The sequence below is a fragment of the Euprymna scolopes genome, chromosome 23 (assembly GCF_053919585.1).
Source record: "Euprymna scolopes isolate OS-2025 chromosome 23, ASM5391958v1, whole genome shotgun sequence".
Taxonomy (NCBI): Eukaryota; Metazoa; Mollusca; class Cephalopoda; order Sepiida; family Sepiolidae; genus Euprymna; species Euprymna scolopes.
The window spans coordinates 72,588,796-72,610,612 of record NC_136504.1 but is presented as its reverse complement, the minus strand read 5'-3'; the positions used below and the strand labels follow the sequence as shown (position 1 = coordinate 72,610,612).

The following is a 21,817-nucleotide window of genomic DNA, read 5'->3' as shown; positions in this document are numbered from 1 at the left end:
CAAGAAGTATAGAAATGTCTATTTATTGCTTTTATTAATTTTCTTTAAAAATTTTTTTTTTTAAGTTATCATTCATTGTCGACAATTTTCAGCACGTCTCGTTTGCCCCAAGTATATGGATGCAATGTTTGCATTGAATAGGCTTTAAATTTATTGCTGGCAAGTAGTTCGAAAGATAAACATAATTCAATATTCATGTTTTCCTGTTTAAGGTCAATACTCACGAAAACACTTTGTGCACGTGTCAAGTTATTCAAGGGAAATAATTCGGACTTTGTAATTTAGAAGTTTTGACTAAGCACCGTTTGCAATGGCGGAAAATGTTTGGTGGAGAGATGTCAAAGGCATTTTACTCGATATAACTGGTGTCTTGTATGAACCAGGTGAAAACGGTGGTAGTGTAGTTCAGGGATCTCTAAATGCAGTAAAACGGTATGTAAAAAAAAAAAAAAAAATGCAAATTACTTTTCAGACACACAAAAAATAACAATCACAATTCTTTGACACTCACTCCGACTCCGCTATAAAAGTTTCACTTTTACTGTGGGATCTCCGCTCACTAGCAAAGTTCATTATAATAAAAATTAATTTTTTTTTAATTGATAAAAATGCTATTTTTACATTTAAATTTTATGGTTATTTGGAATTTTAACCTATTCTATTTTACTAAGAATTGCAAACAATGATTTTTTTCCCCAACTATTTCATTTAATGTACCTATTTATTATGCCTCCCCACGGGACGGAGTTAGACACCAGGGTCGTTTTTTAACGTGGATAAATAAAAATAAAAATTGTCTCAGTCGTGAAGGATTTCTCCTCCACCGAAAGAGAACAAGAAAATGACGTGCAGCATCTGAAGAACAGATACTACACTTTGATCTTGACCAAAAGGCCAAGAAAAAGTTTTATAACACTAAAAAAAAAAAAAAAATGTAAAATGTGATGATATTGTAATTTTTCTTAAACAAAAAATTCGAGTAATTGTAAGGAAAATGGGTGCTTTTATGTATTTTTGGTACCGCGCTATTTTTAAATAGTTTTTTCAGGTTAAATTTAAGTTTCACGATATCTTTTATTTATTAAATTGCTAGGTGGGAGCATAGTTATAAAACACCCTCCTTTCCCCATGTTAAGAATGGCTTTCAAAATAATAAGGTTATTATTTCAGCGCGGTACCAAAAATACATAAGTACCGAAAAATGATTTTTTTTTTTTTTTTTTTTTTTTTTTGTAAATAATAAGTAAAATAGACAAATAAGTTAAAATTCCGAATAACTACGTACGTGCAAAAATGTCGGGAAAAATCCGGGGACATAGTTTTGAACGCCAGTTCATAATTTTTTGTAGGTTTCCGACTACTTTTTGGTTGTATTCGAAAGATTAAAGCCGAAAGTCAATTTCCAGAAGGAAAAAATATGTGTACACCTGAAAAAAAGAAAAAGTTGGTCAATGTGCGCTAGTTGTCCAACCATAGGCCCGCAGGTCTGGAGTTTAGGTGGAAAAATAATCTCGAACCTTTTATCACATAAAAGGAAGAAACACTAAAAGACGATCTCCGGTCTGTAGTGGCATGGGGACAAAAATCGATGGGTCATCAGCGCTGCCAAGACTAAACTTGTTTCCTTCAATAATTACAAGAAACCTTCTCTACCACCAATAGCAATGGCCAATGATTCTTTATCTGAAAGTACATCTTTTAGACTCCTCGGCCTAACGTTCACAGGAAACATGAGTTAGAACAATTACATTGAGAGTATTGCCAGGACCGCTGCAAAGAAGGTAGGTTCTCTCTACCGTGCTAGAAAGCTACTAACGCCCGAAAGTATCCTGTACATACATTCACCCATGTATCGAGTATTGTATCCTGTACATACATTCACCCATGTATGGAGTATTGTTGTCATATTTGGGCTGGTGCATCTTCCACTAGGCTATCGCTCCTAGACAAGGTTCAAAAGAGAGTCGCCAATCTGATAGGGCCTGAATTTTCATCTAAGCTTCAACCTCTGTCCCATCGACAAAATGTTGCATCCCTCTGCTTGTTCTACAAGTACTTTAACAGTGAATGCTCTGACGAACTGCAAGCACTTGTACCCCCTCAACGTAAATACCCCCGACCAACCTGACAAGCAGCTAAATCCCACCCCTTCACAGTAGAGATCTCTAGATGTAAGAGAGCTTTCTACTCCAGTAGCTTCTTCCCCAGAACCGCTAGACTTTGGAATTCCCTTCCAGGTCCCTGCTTCCCCAACTGTACTGACATGCAGAAGTTCAAGTGAACTGACATCTTGCTGCCCAACTCCCTACATAGCACCCCTGATGCTTATGTCCCTGATAGTAGCCCCTTACATCAAAGTGGCAATGTGCTTTGTTTGGGGTGAAAATGTAATAAAAAAGTAAAAAAAAATTTCCCTAATCATCGTTATGTTACTATGCCAATAATATATAAACAAAGTATTTCAGTAGGTACTTCCACGGTGATGTGCAAAATATATATATAAAAATTACTATTTGTTAATTATTTGATCTTTTCAGCTTTGAAAAATGTTGAAACTTTTATCAACCCACATTTATTTGTTTAGTTTTCGGACCATGAAAGATATGGAGATAGGGGTAGAACACCTACAAATATATATTTCCTCTAATATATTTAACGAAACCTACTTTTAATATGTAAGTTTATTTAATAATGAATAAATATCAAAAATTTCAGGAAAATATGATTATTATTTGATTTTTACTAGATTTTTAAAACATAGGTGTGTTGTGGACAGGACGATCTGCAGTGCTTTAGACGATCCCGTCCCCATGTGTGTAATGGTTGAATGGATGTATTTAATGGTAGAGGAATTGAAAAGACTAAAGGTCGCATAATGAAGACGAAAATATGCCGCTATATATCAACGAAACAAATGCAATTTATTTGCATAAATATATACAGGAAAGAGTAATAGAAAGTGATAGGAAGTATAAGAGTTCATTGAGAGATGAGTAACGTTACTTGGGGTTGACTGGCTATTCAGGAACGCGGTGGTAGCTCATAGCTCCACCGGAGCAGTGTTTGTCACATGTTGACTGTTTGAGTGTTTAGCAGAAAAGAGGGTGAAATATGAGAAACAGGAAGTGACGTAGGTAGGTCGCTCTTCTTAATTAAAGGGCAACAATCGATTTAGGCTAAGAGTGTTCAACTCCCACAATACTCCCTTCCTAGTTAGCTGGAAGCTAGAGAAAAGAAAATTGGAGAAAAAGCATGCATATATATGTTTGCGTGTGTGTCCACTGTATAGAGAACGAGGAAGAATTTTTATTTATTTATTAAGTAGAAGGGTGTAAAGATAGAGTTGCGACGTTAAAGAATATCAGGAAAAAGTGTTCAAACTTGTACAACTGTGGGATGGTCACAGGAATGACGTTATGAGTTTGAATGCAAGTGTTGCGGTCATAGACTGTATTGCCGCGAAGTCTATGAAGCGTGCGCAAGGGTCAGCACGGTGGGTTGAAGTTGGTTCGCGTTGGTCGCGAATGTATCGACTACACGCTTACGGTCACAAGTGGGTCTGTGAGGAAATTTGTCCGTCCGTAGAGAGCGGTGTCAACGTTGTTCAGGTGCTCGGGCGTACTCAGTGGGTTGGTATGGTCTGAACGTCCAGGATGAGTGTATCAGTGTGCATGATGCAGCTTACTCATATTAGCTGGAGAACTTCGGTGAGGTGAGGTGAATCGTGAAATCCAGGAATGTACAGTGTTTGGTGAACATCTTTGTGTGGTTGTTGCGTTTGTTGCTAAAAAAGGTTGATATCCTGTGAGGTGTTGCTGGAAAGGGTTGATATGCCGTGGAGAGGCTTGTTGTCATTTTTTCCTTTCCATAATTGTGGAAAACTGGAGTTGAAATAGCGTGAGAGTTGCTATTTGAGTTTTTAGTGGGCTTGTTGCCACACGTTCTCCATGATGAAATTGAAAGCTGAAATATTTTTTTTATATTAGCACATGGCAAAAAAAATATTTCGGTAAAGTGAAGAAGGTTTAAAGTTTTGATACGTAGCTAAAACGCGTGTGTGAGGGAATGTTTTGAGACTTCGTCGTCCACAGCAAAATTCATACATAATTTCTGGCGTTGAAAATACGTGGAAAACATGCTGAAATTGCTATTGAAGTTGTTAGGAACCTCGTTCAAATAAGGAAGTAATTTTCGTTCGTTGTAGCAGTGGATGCATGTCGCTGGAATTACGTCTGTGCTATAGTGTGACGTTCATTCGTTTCAGGTGCTCATTACATGTGCGTAACCATCTCTCTGTGTGAAGTGTTTCTCGGCTGAGGTAAACAAGAACTGGTCCTCGAAAATAGTTTTGTTGAAAAAACTGATTATTAAGAATGAAGGCAACAGGAAAATTTGACCTTTCAGGTTCTTGAGGTCATATTTTGCTTCGATTATGATGGAGAACAGAATAAAAAAGTTTGAGTTAAATGACGCGAAAAGAACGTCTAAGAATATTTCAGTGAGCGCGTTATATTCAGGACGTCATTAAAATTATTTTCTTGATTGGATTATAACGGAAATGTGCATCGTTTGCGAGAAAAATTGAAATCTTTGTGAAAATAGTAGTCCGTTGGTATCGTCGAAATTTTAACAGACATCGTTGTTCAAAAGTACGCTTGGTCATAAAAATGTGAAGAGAATAAAATGTCTATTTTTTATATGTGCGTGAATAAAGCTTATTGTTCTCTTTTTATTATTATTTAGGCTGCGACAAAAAAAAGATTTTTTTTTCTTTCGAGGTGGTTTGTTTACATTAGTTGTCCACGAAGTAGTAAGAAAAAAAGATGGCGGACGATAGATAATTGACGCACATGTGTTTAGACGTAAAATTGAAAATGCAACGAAAAAGTTTTTTCTCCTTTTTTTTTGGAAATTGTGTTTTTTGTTTTGTTTTTTTTTTCTTTCTTTTTTGAGTATATTTCGCTGATTATTCAACGATATAACGGTATGTTTCATTGCGACAGAACATTTTAAAAATGTTTTTGGAACGTTGATTGTTAAGCTTTTATGAGAATGTCCGTTAAGTCACCATTTTGAAAAAGATCACGTCGGGAGTCTACCACTCTGTTGGGGACAGGACGCTCTATAGTGCTTTAGACGATCCCGTCCCCATGTGTGTAATGGTGGAATGGATGTATTTAATGGTAGAGGAATTGAAAAGACTAAAGGTCGCATAATGAAGACGAAAATATGCCGCTATATATCAACGAAACAAATGCAATTTATTTGCATAAATATATACAGGAAAGAGTAATAGAAAGTGATAGGAAGTATAAGAGTTCATTGAGAGATGAGTAACGTTACTTGCGGTTGACTGGCTATTCAGGAACGCGGTGGTAGCTCATAGCTCCACCGGAGCGGTGTTTGTCACATGTTGACTGTTTGAGCGTTCAGCAGAAAAGAGGGTGAAATATGAGAAACAGGAAGTGACGTAGGTAGGTCGTTCTTCTTAGTTAAAGGGCAACAATCGATTTAGGCTGAGAGTATTCAACTCCCACAGGTGTGTGAACGAACGGCTTAAAAAACGTCACTATATAGGAACGTTGTTTTAAAGTGTCAATAATGTAAACACGATTTTTGTCTTGCATTTTCATTGTTTTTGTATGCTGTAAAAAATTTTTTAAAAATATTAGCAGTTTAGATGAAGCTTTTTCTTTTAAATGGTAAAAAGTTAGGATGATAATATTAAATTACAATTACGTCATGTTATATACAGGGGGGGGGTTAAAACCGTGGCACGCATTGGAGGTATATTTATACCCATATTTTAGAAGTTGTTTTTGAAAATAACTTTTAAAAAAAAACGACTTTTTATTTATTTATTTTAAAACGTTTCACAATCTTTTTTTCATGATATCTTTTTTCTCTCACTTAAAAAAATAAAAACTTTTTACTTATTTATTTTGGTACTCATGCAGGCAGACAGTGAGCCAGACGTAACTCCACGCACGTCTGGCTTTTCCCGGAACATTGCGTCAACAGCCAAAGTAAGCCGAGCATCGGCGAAGAAATTAAGCCGTTTAACGTAACATAAAGCTGACAATGTAGCGCGATGGTTTTCAACGCGACGTGCGTTTGTGCGAGTTGAAAATTCAAAGCAGCAGACGACAATCATGAATAAGAAGAAAAGAAAACAAGTTAGTTAAAAAAAAAAAAAAGCACACCATTTGCATACTTTCACGTAAGGAAAAAAAACATGAATTTTACAGCCTTAAGTAAGCAGTTGAAAACACCAGCGGGAGTCCTGGAATTTTGTCAGAATAGGAAATTACTAGCGCAGATGAAAATGTGTATCTCTTGTGGACATAGATGCACTTTATTGTAAGAAGTAAAGTAAGCGATGGCTATACCTGGAGGTGTCAGGCTAGCAAATGCCGAACGTTTACCTCGATCCGGACTGGAAATGTTTTCGCAAAGTCTAAGCTGGCAGTTGCCATAATACTAAAACTAATCTACTTGTGGGCGTTCGAGAGAGCAATGCAAAAAGACCTCCAGTGCGACTGTTGAATTCGCTTGATGCACACCATCCATCGCCAACTGGAAGAATTTCTTAAGAGATATTTGCAGGAAATATTTTCTAAGGAATCCCTGGCAAATAGCGGGCCCAGGCGGCCATACCCTCAAACGGTCTAAGAAAACAACAACATCTATTTTAAAATGAAAAAAAATATATATATATATATATATATATAAAATAAAAATTACAATTAACGATCCCGCATTTTGCTAATTCCTACCCTCTGATGAGAAGGAAAGTATTTCTTCGAAACTCCGCGGATTAAGGACTATCCACTTATCAAGTTCCTTTTCAGATTAAATATGTTTTTAACTCTTTTTTAAAGTGTTTTTTAACATGTTTTATTAACTGTTTGCTCTTATATATATATATATATATATATCCCACCCAGTCTTTCTTTTTCTAGTTTCCAGGTTTTTCCTTAAAAAAAAAAGCAAAAACACAGTTTTGTTTCAACTTTTCTATTTTTTCAGATTTCCCTAAAAAAATAACACACCCCCAAAAAAAACACCCTTCCCCCCAAAAAAAATTCCTTGAAATTATTTATTTGACTTACCTTTGAACCTTTGCTCGAAAAAAAAAAAAAAAGAAAAAAAAGGTACTTGTACAGTTTAGTAAAGACATTAAAAAATGAAAATATTAAAAAAAGTTTCAATTGTATGTATCCATTATGGAACAAAGTTGCCCGAAAAAAAATTTCACTTAATTTTGTAAGAAATTTCTTTCCTACCCATTCAATTTTCCTCCCTGCAGAAGCAACTGAATTCCACAAACAAAGCCATACGTTTAAACTCAAATTTTATTCACAATGTAACAGTAATGAAAGTTCTTTGGTTCTGGTAAGTCCTTTGCAAAAATGGTGGCCGAATTTGCTTCCATACGCATGGAGCCTTTAGTTAGAATTCCTTTTGTTGGAATGTTAGTTCATTGTTCCTTTGGAAGGATCCATGTTGTACATGGAGAACATGGCGGGAATGATGGCGCCCATATTCAGGCATAAAGTGAACCCCTTGGGACTCATGAAGAAATAAGATAAGTTCTAATAATCAGATGATATCATGCTGAACGGTAGTAGAATGTCCTCCTTGGTTTGAATAGGTTCAGCAAATAGGTTGTCTCTGTAGAGTTGACTCCTTCGTTAACCGACTGTTTGGTGTTCATGAAGAAATTATCTTGGCTCCCTCGACAGAGGAGCTGCTGGGTTGAGTCTATCCCGTTCCATGTTTTTTCTTAGACTGAAAAATAAGCATGAATATATAAGTACTTTATTATGGTTTAATTATCTTTTTTGTTGTCTCAGCGTGTGTTGTCTTTCAAGTACGTATCAACTATTTTTTTTGACTTCTGGGAAAGTTCTGTTTTTTTTGTACTTTACTTCCATTATTTCTTTTTAATATGTTTTACATGTTTTAGAGAAGACCGGGTGATCTTCTTTGCTGTTAGCGCATTTCACCTCATTCATACATTCTTCTTCGGTTTGGTCAGGCTCTTTGTTGCCGCATTTTCTGCATATTTTTATTCCTTTACAGACTTCTTTATGATGTCCATATTTTTGACAGTGGAAACAGTGGAGCAGGAATGTATTGTTCTACTTTTACATTTAAGTAGCCGATCCTGATTTTTTGGGTATTGTTGGTTTGTTAAAAGTTATTGGTGGTTATTATTTTATTGTGTTGTTTTATGTTGATGCGGATATAGTAGATTCCTCCTTGTTTTTCCAATTTAGTTTTTATTTTTTCCTCTGTTACTAATGATAACCTATAGCTCCGAATTACTCCTTTTGAAGTGTTTAGTCTTTTATGAGGAAAGACTTTGCACTTATGCTCATGAAAATTCTTCATTTTAAGTAGAGAGTGAGCATCTTTAAGATTGGTTACTTCAACTGATAGATTTCCGTCTTTTGTTTTTTTAAAAATTATTTTTGGTTTACTTTTTCTATTAGAAAATTGCATCAGCAATGAGATATCTCCTGGATCGATAGAAGGATCCCACCATTTTTCCAGCGGCCTTGGCAACAGATTTAATGTACGTGTTCCATTTCAGATCAGGAGTAAAGTTCAAGCCCAGAAGCTTGTCAAAACATGAGGCCTCCCGAAGACGAGAGCCATTCATTTCAATTGATGCCAGATGGGGATCAGAGCGTTGATGATGTAAAAATAGAAGCTTGGTTTAAGATGCATTAAGTTTTGAGACATTTGTGTTGAACAAAGATGGTGGCGTAGTTCAGATCAGTAACCAAGATGGCAGCGTAGTTCAGATCAGTAACCAAGATGGCGGCGAAGAATTAAATGCAGTCCGTGACGTAGCAAATGGCGAACTGATTGAATCCAAAATTCGACAATTTTTTTATAATAATTTTGCGACATTTTGATTGGTTGTTTAGCACAGCCGTTGGTTATAAAAATGATTGGCGAATCCATTTGTCTCATACCCCCCCCCCCCATTAGAAGTCCAAAACTTTTTACACACACCCTTTTTTGATATAATGGAAAAATCCTTTCGGATTCAATTTTGGTTTCACTTGAGAAAAGGAAAGAAAAATAAATAAATAAAAAATAAATGAACAAAGAAAAATAAGCCAATAAAATAATTGTTTTGTTTTTTTTTTTTTCTTCTGGTTTTATGGGAATTTGTCTTTATTCTTATCGGTCAAAAAGAATTAATATATTGGTATAATGTGTGCAAAAAGAAGCCATTTTTTTTTTTTTTATACATATAAAAATAAACACTTTTTAAATATATATAAGCATACAAATAGAATACTAAACATATGCACAAAAATTCACAAATATACATTTTTGTTTTGTTTTAACTAGTGTTGGGACGATTCCTAATTTTTATACGATTCCGATACCAAGTACAATTCCGATTCCGATTCCTAAGGAATTATTGTTTTGAAATATACCAGGTAGTTTTATACTTATGGTCGGGTAGTTCCCAAATATGTTCCCTAACTTTGGAAGAGATATTTTATGTCTACACCGTCGTGTTTTGGTTTAAATAAAATTATTATATAGTAAACTAAACGGAAAAAGTAGCAAAATTTATTTTAGAGAAAATTTATTTTACTTAATTGGAATACAGAAAAAAAACTCAAAGAAAATAGAATTTATCCTTCAGAGCAAAAACAAAGAAAATAGAATTTATATAACAGAATAAAAACAAGAAAATTAGAGAATAAATTACCACGATTCATTATTTTGGTCCTCATAATTAACAGATTTAATGAATTAAATAAAAAAATATAGCGGAAGAGAAAGAAAATATATACTAATTAAATATAAAAAAAGATAAATATTTAATTTAATAATTTATAAATGAACGTGCGTAATGAAAAAAACAATATACCACGTGATATGGCGCTGTAGATACAAAATAACCCTTCCAAAGTTAATGACCATATTTGAGAAATACCATTAATCAAAAGTTTTTGTGTTTTATACCAAACGGTAGGTAAAGCGAAAAGTTACAATTAAAAGAACTTCAAAAACGATTTTTTGTTTGGCTATTGATAGTTGTATTTGTGACGGCAGTTCTTCAGACCTCCATAATTCACAAAGAGTAGTTAACACCTATTGTTTTTTCTTACTTTTTCATTGCTTTTACACGTTGTTTCTAACGTGAAGAATAAGTTTAGCCAAACTAATTTTGAAAGGAACACATATAAAAATGATACCACTATGAAAACAAATGAAATACTACATAAAATTGAGCAAAAATAATTACCAAAATTACAGAAAAAGATTAAAAAAAAAAAAAAAAAAATGGTGAAGTTTGTTGAGTGAAATGAATTATTGAAAGAAAATTAATTTAACTAATAGAAATGTTAAATAAAAAAAAATGTCACATTTCAATATTTTTTAATAATTAAATTCTCAGTGTTGTCAAAATTTTTACCTACTTATTCACTTGTGCCATTTTTACCTACTTATTCACTTGTGCCAATTTTACCGAGCACCACATTTTTGATACTGCAAAAAATACGAACCATGCTGAAATAATGTTATTATTGAAAAAGCTATTCTTTAACTGTTCTGCACTTTCACCTAACAATTTAATGAAAAAACATCCCATAAAAATTTAATTCAACTTGGAAATCCCATCTAAAATATAACACGGTACGTACACTGCACAAGCACCAAAGTAAAATCCCAATTCTCATCGAGTGGTTCTAAAATAGGATCGGTTTGCTATAACTAAAAACTAGCACCCCTTTCAAATGTCAAAATACTTTTTCTTGTTTTTTGTGAGATAATCTGGTAAGTGTCCAATCAATCCACTGTTCTGTTTGGTTTCTTACAGTTTTTCGAAATTACAAAAAAACAAACAGAAAAAAATATAGACGGGGGTGATGCTCGTTCGGATATACTCCAAAAATGTATCTAATTGGGTAAAAAAGTAACTTAGTTTGTCTTTAATAACGTTTGCTTTTTTGTTTATTTATTGTTTCACCCATTTTTTTGGCATTATTATTCTCAATGATTATTCAAAAGAAACGTGAAGGTATTGTGCAATTATTATAAGAAACTATCTTATTTATTCAATAAATATATTTTTATATTTGAAAATTAAAAAGTTATTAGAACTAGAATATAGTTGAAACCACAAAAACAATTTCTTAGTTATTTCATTTCATAATTAGCATATTCATTACAAGCACAGACTAGTTAAAATTAAATTAATTTTCAATTCATGAAACACATTTTGACTGTCTTTAAAATAGTTTAAAAGGTATACACTTACACTTTTATCTTGGAAAATTGACACTGTCTTTTGTGTGTCTTGTCAGTAGCTGAGAAACGTGAAAACTAAATTGTCAAACGATATGAAAGATACCAATGAGCAGAAATAATTTCTATCTGTAGTTTGGGATTTATGGCTTTATATTTAATGCTCCATACAGACACATGACGCAATACGTGTTTTTGCATAAAGGTGTGAAAACTTTTGAATTCTCTAATCCTTTTAATGTCCACTTGTTGCTAACACTTTTCACACTTCGTTACCATTGGCTTGCCAATGCTGGCTAGGTGACCCCCGGATATATATATATATATATATATATATATATATATATATATATATCTCATTTCTTTCTCATTTTTCCACAGTTAAAAAAATGAAATGTCATCAAATGATTTCAAAAGTACAAAAGTTTTCAATAAAAATCGGCAAAAGATTTTGCAATGACTAATTTTTTTAAGAGTTTATAATATTCTAAAAAAAGATTTTAAATTAAAACTTAAAAATTCCATAATATATAATAAATAAATTCTATTTCCGACTATTTTCGCACCTAAGCTTGGCTGAAAAAAATTGGGGGGGGGGGATTGTCACCCTCTATGGCTGTCACCCGGGGCTAACTGCCCCCCTCTAGCTACGCTAGTGAGTATGAGCCCCTGAACTCTCAGACTATTTTCGGCCATTTTACAGCTTTTGTTAAGGTACGCTCGAGTGCACACTAAGGCTATTCGTGTGCCATATGTGCACCCACACTCGTATTAAAGTGACATAAGCGTAGTAATCTTTCGCGGACAATTTAAAATTAGATGGAAATTAATTTTTAAAAATTGCAGATAATTTTGGAAAGGCAATTGTTTTTGTTTTTTTTGTAAATGTCGATAATACACTACCACAGGACTTGCCTTTAAAATCTTAATTTTCATATAATTTCGGGTGTGTTATAAACAAATATTGCATTCAAAATTGGGGCCAGCAAATAGTTTTTAAAATATGGAAGAACGCATCTAACACATATTTTTGTTTGTTTATAAAGTTCATGGTGTTTTTTTTGGGGGGGGGGGTACAAAAAACATAGGCCCCATGTCTTTTTTAGAATAAGTTTTTTTTTATTTTTTCGGGATAAAAAGAAAATTCGAAATAGGTATTTTATAGAGTTTTCAGCACACCTAAATCTACTTCAAAAAAAATATTTTTCTATACGAACGTGAGACGAGCCCTAAAGTAAAATGATACCAAAAATGTTATCTAATCTAAATAAAAACCAATATTTTATTTTATTTTTGGAGGGGAGGGGGGGAATCTGAAAAGAAGTTCCAAAAAATATATCTAATTGCTTCATGAGCTGAATATTTTAATAGAATGTAAATTTAAAAAAAAATATTTGAAAATTGACTTAACCAGTAGTAGCTTAAATTAAATATAAAGCTGTATTTAAGAGATAGCAAAATAATTGTTTTTGTTTTTTCATTTTCTTAAGATCTTAACCGCAAACCACCACTTAGCATGTGTAGTTCTAATGTAATTCCAATGATATTCTTTTTGAAACTTCAAAAGAAACCGACTACTGTCACAATTTTGCGAAATAATACGTGATCAATTTCATTTTAGAGATATTTCTTTCAAAAGCCTTTTTTAAAAAAAGAAAAAAAAGTATATTGTTCTATTAAACCTTTTACTGTTTAAATAATTTGACTTTGCTCATTTTATTTTAAGAAAATATAAGTTGAAAAGGCATTTTCATTCACTATTAGAAGACTTGTCAGTAAAAAAAACAGTCGCCAAAAAGATAAGCGTTTTTTTTTATTTTTACTCGCAATGTAGAGCCCTGCATACTTCTTTTCAAGTTAACTCTTTTGTAGTTTTGATTACAATAGATCTGAATGAATGAACCTTGTAAGGGAGGGGCACTAAGCATTGCCCTGTTGATAATGAATTTCTTTGGTTTCTTTTTATAACATGCTACATTTCTCTCTTGCAGTTAGAAATATCAGGAAATTTTTTTCTTTTTTTCAACATCAGACTAAAAGAATCGTAATGAAGGAATCGGAAAATTAAGGTATTTTTTAACGATGCAATTCCGATTCCGATACCTCCCAAAATACACGATTCTTACGATTAACGATTCCAATTCCGATTAATTGTCCCACCACTAGTTTTAACAAATGTTTGCCAAAAAAAAAAGATACAAAAAGAACTATTTGAGAAAATAGGAAGTTTACAAAATGGTTTTAACAAGTGGCTTTTTTTTTTTTTTTTTTTTTTTGTAACAAAAAACTGGAAACATTATGTTAGGTATTAGTTGGTTAATTTGGTTAGTAAGGTAGAAATGGTCGCAGTTTAACGTCGTGCCCGGGACAATTTACAATTTTTTTTTTTTTGTGTGATTTTAACTGTTCATGCTTCTCCTTTTTGGGTTTCTGAAAAGAGATTTATTCATAATTAGATTCCAAAAAGTTTGGTTATAAAATGTCTTAATTTTATTCTTTTTATAGGTTTAGTGAAAATGTCGGCTATATTATTCTCAGACGTCACATAAGTAAGAGTAATAGATTTTTTTCTTATTTCATCCCTTATAAAATGATATCTGATATCAATATGCTTCGACCTTTGATGAATCATAGAATTATTTGCTAATAAGATTATCACAATGAATTACTATAGGTTTTTTACTTAGATCTGGTTTTAAAGTAGATTTTAGAAGGGTGTTCAGAAAAATTGCCTCCTGCGCGGAATGAGTAAGAGCCACATATTCTGCTTCACAAGTAGAAAGTGCAACAATTTGTTGCTTTTTAGTTTTCCAAGAGATCAGGTCCAGTCTTTGACAGTCTAAAACAATACCCCGCTATACTTTTTCTATCCTCAGAGTTAGCCCAATCTGAATCCGAGAAGCCTTCTAAATTTAGAGGATATGTGGATTTTTTTAAATCTTAAAGATTGTTCCTTGGTTCCTTTTAGGTAACGAAGGATTTGTTTTGCACGATTAAGGTCTTTAATTGTCGGTTTCGATAAGTTTTGAGATAACTTTGTTACAGTGTAACATATGTCAGGCCTTGTTGCGGTCATCAAGTAGATGAGGCTCCCTACCATTTCCTTGTATATTCGGTTATCTATGAATTTTGTTTCGGTCCCTATATTTTTATTTATGTCCATTTCGACGGGAGTTGAATGTGGCTTACAATCTTGCATTCCGAACTTGAGCAGAATTTTTTCAATGTATCGTGATTGGTTCATAGTTATAGTTTCATTTTCACAGGTAAATTTTATACCAAGGAACTATGACAGTCGTCCAAGGTCGGCCATTTAAAAATTTTTATTTTATTCATTTTTAACATCTCTTAAAGTGTTTTCACAGTTTGAGGCGAGTAATATATCGTCAACCCAAAAAAACAAAATCAACAATTTATTACCTACATTTTTGGTATACATGCACGCATCTATGGGACATTGTTTGAATTCCTGTGCTATTAAATAATTACGGAGTGTTAAATTCCAATTGTGTGCACTTTGTTTTAGTCCATATAACGATTTATTTAATTTCCACACCCAATTTTTATTTTTCATTTTAAATCCCTCTGGAGGGTAAATGTAGATTTCACAGTCAATCGGAGCATTTAAATAAGCATTTTTTACATCCATTTGATGTATTTTTAAATCGTATTGCATGGCAAGTTGTAATAAAATTCTAATTGTCGTTAAATTTGTCGTTGGTGAAAATGTTGCACAATATTCCACTCCAGAAATTTGTGAAAAACCTTTCGCTACAAATCTTGCTTTAAAAGTTTCACTGCCAGAAGCTGTGATTTTTTTGGAAAAAACCCAGCGTGAAGAAATTATATTTGAATCTGTTAATTTTGCCACTATTTCGTATGTGCTATTTTCAGATAAAGCTTTCAATTCAGATACCATAGCTTGTTCCCATTCTTGGTGGTTTTGTGAATTAATCGCCTCATTATAACTTTCCGGTGCGCTGTTCAACGAATAACAGTAATCCACGGCGTAATCTTGTATCTTTTCAATTTGTAAGAAGTCTGGCCTTTTTCGCTCCCTTATTGGCTATCGATGTGTCTGGTTACTGTTTTCGTCAGAAGTACTGTAATTGTCGTCGTTATTAATATTTTCATTGTGATCAATTAAGATGCTAGGCAATATTTTACGTTTTTCATTCACTGGATCGCCATTTTTAAAATTTAATGTATCATTGAATTTTACACATCTAACCCTTTTTATGGCATTTTTAGCTGCAAAGTATATTAAGTATGCTGGACTATTTTTATCGTAACCTACGAAAGTACCTTTTTCACTTTTAGTATTTAGTTTACTAGTGTTTTCTATAAATGCAAAACAATCAGAACCAAATAGATGCATTCTATTCATTTTAGGTTTTATACCGCAAAACGCTTCATACGGCGTTTTTCCTAGCCTCTTATTGAACGATCTATTTCTGATATATGCTGCTGCCATTAAAGCGTATGTCCATAAACTATGCGTTAATTTCGATTCGATAAGTAGGCATCTTGTCATCTCAAAAAGGGTTCGCCGTGCCCTTTCAGCTGTGCCATTTTGGAAGGGGGAATACGGCGCCAATTTCTCGTGTTTAATACGGTGGTTAATTAATAGAAGTTCAAAGTCCTTACTAGTAAATTCAGTCCCATTGTCCGAGCGAATACATTTTACTGAACCGTACGGGGCAACATCAGCTAAATATTTCTTAGTGGCGAGGATAGTGTCGGATTTGTTTTTTAGAAAGTAAACCATAATTAAACCGGAAAAATCATCAATAAAGTTCAAAACGTACCTTAGATTATTTCTTCCCATCAGGCTGATCGGACCTGCTAAGTCACAATGCACAAGTGAGAGAATTTTCGTAGCTTTTTTTGTCTTGCGTTCGGCTTATATCACAGTCTACAAGGAGGTTTTTACCGTTTGTGGTATTGTCAAAGTTACATGTGAATAGAAATGTATGTTCTTCCTCAAAATTCTCAACGGAGTCCATTTTAGAGCTTTTATATCGACATTGGAAACTTTTGTGGTTGGGTCGTCCACAATTATAGCAGATAATTTTATTCTTTTTTCTTCAGAAAATTACTTTTGGGGAATACGTTGCAGTGAGTTGCGTAATTTGGTGGTGTCTGCTTTCGAGAAGCATTTTTGAACTTCATAATATTGCTGGAGTTATTATTGTCCACGAGCATACGATTAGTTTCTTTGTAACTGCGCAATGCCACTTTAAATTCGCTGAAATTTAGTGGTTTGTCTTTCTGAGTTATGACAGTTGTAAATGGTTTAAAATCGGCTGGAAGTCCCTTGAGGGTCATTGATATCAACAATCTATCGCTTATTATTTCACCTGAGAGTTTTAAGACATTGGCGGTTGTTTCTGCCCTTATGACGTAGTCAGTGATCGTTTCATCCTCGTTACGTTTCAAAGAGGTTAATTCTGTATATAGGGATATTATTTTCGGTTTCCCTTTTGATACATAATGTTTTTGTAATATGTTCAATGCTTTCCTCCCATCGCCCAATGCGTCTCTTATAATCAGAGACAGACTTCTATCGTCTAAACATTGAATCAGTTCTGCAAAAACAGTCGCGTTTTTTTTTCAAGAAATTCGAGGTCGTTTGGATTGTCTGTTGTAGATTGTATGACTGTGTAGTTTTCGAATCCTTAGATATCCCAGAAATTTTATCTGTCACAATTCGAATTTAGATTCCGATCCGTCAAAGAAAAGACGGTGGCTGGGCGCATAACCTGTTAAGTTTTGAGACATTTGTGTTGAACAAAGATAGCGGCGTAGTTCAGATCAGTAACCAAGATGGCGGCGTAGTTCAGATCAGTAACCTAGATGGCGGCGAAGAATTAAATGCGGTCCGTGACGTAGCAAATGGCGAACTGATTGAATCCAAAATTCGACGATTTTTTATAATAATTTTGCGACGTTTTGATTGGTTGTTTAGCACAGCCGTTGGTTATAAAAATGATTGGCAAATCCATTCGTCTCATACCCCCCTATTAGAAGTCAAAAACTTTTTACAACCAGCTACTCCTTTCCCCATTGTACCACGTGCTCAAGATCAGAGGAGAGAGAATCAGAGAGAACTTGGTCGTTTACAGTCTTAGATGTGCTACCATAGATGGTAGTGTCATCAGCATAAATGTCTACAAATGATGTAAGGATGTGATTTGGAAGATCATTAATGTAAATCAGGAAGAGAGTTGGGCCCAGAATGGACCCCTGAGGGACTCCAGCATTAATACTGTGAGCTTCTGATTTCTGCTCATCAACCACTACTCTTATGAACATATCAGGGAGAAATGATTTAATAATTGAGAAGACATTTCCAGCTATACCCTAGCTGGAGATCTTGTGAAGTAAACCTTTGTGCCATACCCTATCAAAGGCTTTTGATATGTCGAGCAATTGCCCTAGAAAGGTTGCCTCCGTCGAGCGATTCGCTAATCCTATGAGATATAACTGTAAGCACAGCTGCTGTAGATCTAGCAGAACGGAAACCATATTGTGTGTCACAAAGAAGGTTATTTTTGCTGAGATGTTTGATTACTTCTCTATTTAACACAGATTCCAGCAACTTATTCATGACGTACAGGAGACTTATTGGCCTGTACTGAGAGGGAGATGAGCGATCACCTGAATTCTTAAATACAGGGCATCCTGATGATATTTTCCAGAGTGATGGGAAGCAATTCTCCTTAAGACAATGTTTAAACAGTTTTGTAAGTATGGGCGCTAGTTCTGGTTAAAGTTTTTTGAGTACCATAATTGGAATACCATCAGGGCTGGTTGCTTTACTGGAATCAAGGTTTTTGATTAGCTTGGCAACATCATGAACGGATATTTGTATATCACATTGTGTGTTTTCTGATACAGGAGGAAATATTTGGGGTTGGCGGCCTTAGTCGCAAAGGGTAGAATTAGCTGCAAAGTTCTTGGCAAAGAGTTTGGCTTTGTCTGATGCTAATGAGATTACCTCAGGTCCATTGATGATAGTTGGAATAAAGCACACGCTTCTGTTCAGGATTCTGTTTGCTATTTGCCAAAACTGGTGGGAACCAAGCCGCTGTTCAGCTACTTTGGACTTGACGGACTAAGCATACAACTCTCTTGCGTTCTTTATTACTTTCTTACAATGGTTGTTGGCAGTCCTGAAAGCAGCTTTAGTCTCCATACATCTATTACGTTGGAAGCAATGGAAAAAGTGATTTCTGTGCGCAATGGCAGCAACACATTCTGGAAAGAACCATAGCTGGCTGTTAGGTTTTTGCTGGAACTTTTTCGAGAGTATGAAACGGTCTATACCTACATTTAACCATTCCGCCAGGTCTGATACTATAGAGAACACATCCTTTTTAAACATGGAACGCAGAGGTAGATCTGATATAAATGTACGGAAGCTATCCCATCATCTGTGATGAAGTAATTATATACAATGATTGGGTGCTTATTTCTGCAAAGAAAAGAATTTTATGTCAGTCATTTCAGCATTTTGAGAATGAAAAGTTTCATTATAAGCGTATTCGACAAATATGGACAAAAACATTGAAAATGCTATGAAAATATGCACAAGATGTGCTTTCTCAGCAAAAACACCTTCTGACTAACCATGGTCTAGGATCCACATAAATTTTGCGAGCCCACTGGATGGTTTCTATTACATAATACTGATGGGTAGTTTCTCAAAATAGCTGAAAATATTAAAATGTAAGAAACCAACTATGGAAGTAACCATTAGTTTTTACATGAATTGCTTACCCAGTTTGGAGTTGTTTAGTGAATTTAAAATATTCTGTCAAACTTTTGTAATAAATTTAATATTTTAATTTTTAATAAATTTAGTGAATTTAAAATATTCTGTCAAACTTTTGTAATAAATTTAATATTTTAATTTTTAATAAATTTAGTGAATTTAAAATATTCTGTCAAACTTTTGTAATAAATTTAATATTTTAATTTTTTCTAATAAATTTAATATTTTAATTTTTAATAAATTTAGTGAATTTAAAATATTCTGTCAAACTTTTGTAATAAATTTAATATTTTAATTTTTTGTAATAAATTTAATATTTTAATTTTTAATAAATTTAGTGAATTTAAAATATTCTGTCAAACTTTTGTAATAAATTTAATATTTTAATTTTTTGTAATAAATTTAATATTTTAATTTTTAATAAATTTAGTGAATTTAAAATATTCTGTCAAACTTTTGTAATAAATTTAATATTTTAATTTTTTCTAATAAATTTAATATTTTAATTTTTAATAAATTTAGTGAATTTAAAATATTCTGTCAAACTTTTGTAATAAATTTAATATTTTAATTTTTTGTAATAAATTTAATATTTTAATTTTTAATAAATTTAGTGAATTTAAAATATTCTGTCAAACTTTTGTAATAAATTTAATATTTTAATTTTTTCTAATAAATTTAATATTTTAATTTTTAATAAATTTAGTGAATTTAAAATATTCTGTCAAACTTTTGTAATAAATTTAATATTTTAATTTTTTCTAATAAATTTAATATTTTAATTTTTAATAAATTTAGTGAATTTAAAATATTCTGTCAAACTTTTGTAATAAATTTAATATTTTAATTTTTTGTAATAAATTTAATATTTTAATTTTTAATAAATTTAGTGAATTTAAAATATTCTGTCAAACTTTTGTAATAAATTTAATATTTTAATTTTTTCTAATAAATTTAATATTTTAATTTTTAATAAATTTAGTGAATTTAAAATATTCTGTCAAACTTTTGTAATAAATTTAATATTTTAATTTTTTCTAATAAATTTAATATTTTAATTTTTAATAAATTTAGTGAATTTAAAATATTCTGTCAAACTTTTGTAATGGAGCATGCTTGCTTTGTACGATGGACAGTTCATGGATATGTTAAAAAAAGTACACTTACTGAAGATGGCCATTCAAGAATTTTTGCAGATAAATAGAATGATCCCAAATAATAGTTCTATCTTCTATGATACAATGGAAGCAATGGTTACAAGAGAGATTAAACCAGTGTTTGATAAATTATTGGCAATCCATATCAAACTAAGATGTTGTTGAGAATAATACTCCAACGAACAAACTAATGATGCTGTGTTTAATACATTTGAGATACCAATCCCTCAAACAGGTTCTGAACAATGACGATCAAAATCAAAACTGAAGATTAGACTTGATTGTAATAATCCCTAAAAAAAACAAAAGAAGCATTGACTCCATATGATAGCTTAAAGTAGTATTTCTGTAACATACCATTCTCTACTTTTGTAATATACACTTTTGTAATATACACTTTTGTATATACACTTTTGTAATATACACTTTTGTAATATACACTTTTGTAATATACACTTTTGTAATATACACTTTTGTAATATACACTTTTGTAATATACACTTTTGTAATATACACTTTTGTATATAACAACAACTTATTTAGTATCAACACCAATCATCATCTACACAGTTTCATGTTCAATTAATAAGAGCAAAAAATTCCGAAAGCGATCAAGATGTTCAATTTTAAGTATTTTTTAATAAGCTTTAGTTTTGAGAAGCTTCTCTCTATGATGACTATATAAACTGTAAAAATCTAAAAGAACCGTAGAGCAATAACAATATCTGTCGATTTTCTTGCACTTGCCAATAATGGATCCATCTCAGTGATTGTTTAATCATCACAGTTAGACACTTTCCTCCTCAGAAGCTGCCTTTAAAAACTTCTGAAGAACTTCCAAAGGAACAAAGAAACATTTAAGTCCCCAGTGATATTTTACTGAGGCTATTTAATTTTTATTTCAACTTCTTAGTATCTTCTAGGATAGCTGGCAATGATAATCCAGTTTGCAGATGAAACATCAGTCAAATCTTGTTTCCAATTCAGTAACAGTCTGATAATGACATTCGTATACATCACTTTTAACTTCTTTATTTCATAAATATAATTTTTTTAACTTCTTTATTTCATAAATATAATTATTTTTAACTTCTTTATTTCATAAATATAATTTTTAGTTTCTCAAAGTAGTGTTTTCTTTCTTCTAATGTTTTTCAACTGGAATTCTTATTTCTTTGCTCTTGGTTTCACTTAGATTAATTGATTCAGGCACTAGAATATTCTTTTTTGATTAAAGATGATTTTAATTACTTTCATGTTAATTATGTTGGCATTCAATTGATGATTTTAATTACTTTCATGTTAATTATGTTGGCATTCAATTGATGATTTTAATTACTTTCATGTTAATTATGTTGGCATTCAATTGATGATTTTAATTACTTTCATGTTAATTATGTTGGCATTCAATTGATGATTTTAATTACTTTCATGTTAATTATGTTGGCATTCAATTGATGATTTTAATTACTTTCATGTTAATTATGTTGGCATTCAATTGATGATTTTAATTACTTTCATGTTAATTATGTTGGCATTCAATTGATGATTTTAATTACTTTCATGTTAATTATGTTGGCATTCAATTGATGATTTT

General features: G+C 32.4%; 1 protein-coding gene and 1 pseudogene across 1 annotated transcript in view; one reads left to right on the top strand and one right to left on the bottom strand.

Annotated features, from left to right (window-relative positions):
* Positions 1 to 274: 274 nt before the first annotated feature.
* Positions 275 to 21,817, top strand: part of LOC145245997 (phospholysine phosphohistidine inorganic pyrophosphate phosphatase-like) — a 120,467-nt gene continuing 98,924 nt past the window's right edge. The window contains exon 1 of the mRNA XM_080107793.1: positions 275 to 432. Coding sequence (XP_079963919.1) covers positions 311 to 432 — 122 coding nt within the window. The 5' untranslated portion in view covers positions 275 to 310. The remainder of the gene's footprint in view (positions 433 to 21,817) is intronic.
* Positions 768 to 906, bottom strand: LOC145246310 (U2 spliceosomal RNA; annotated as a pseudogene).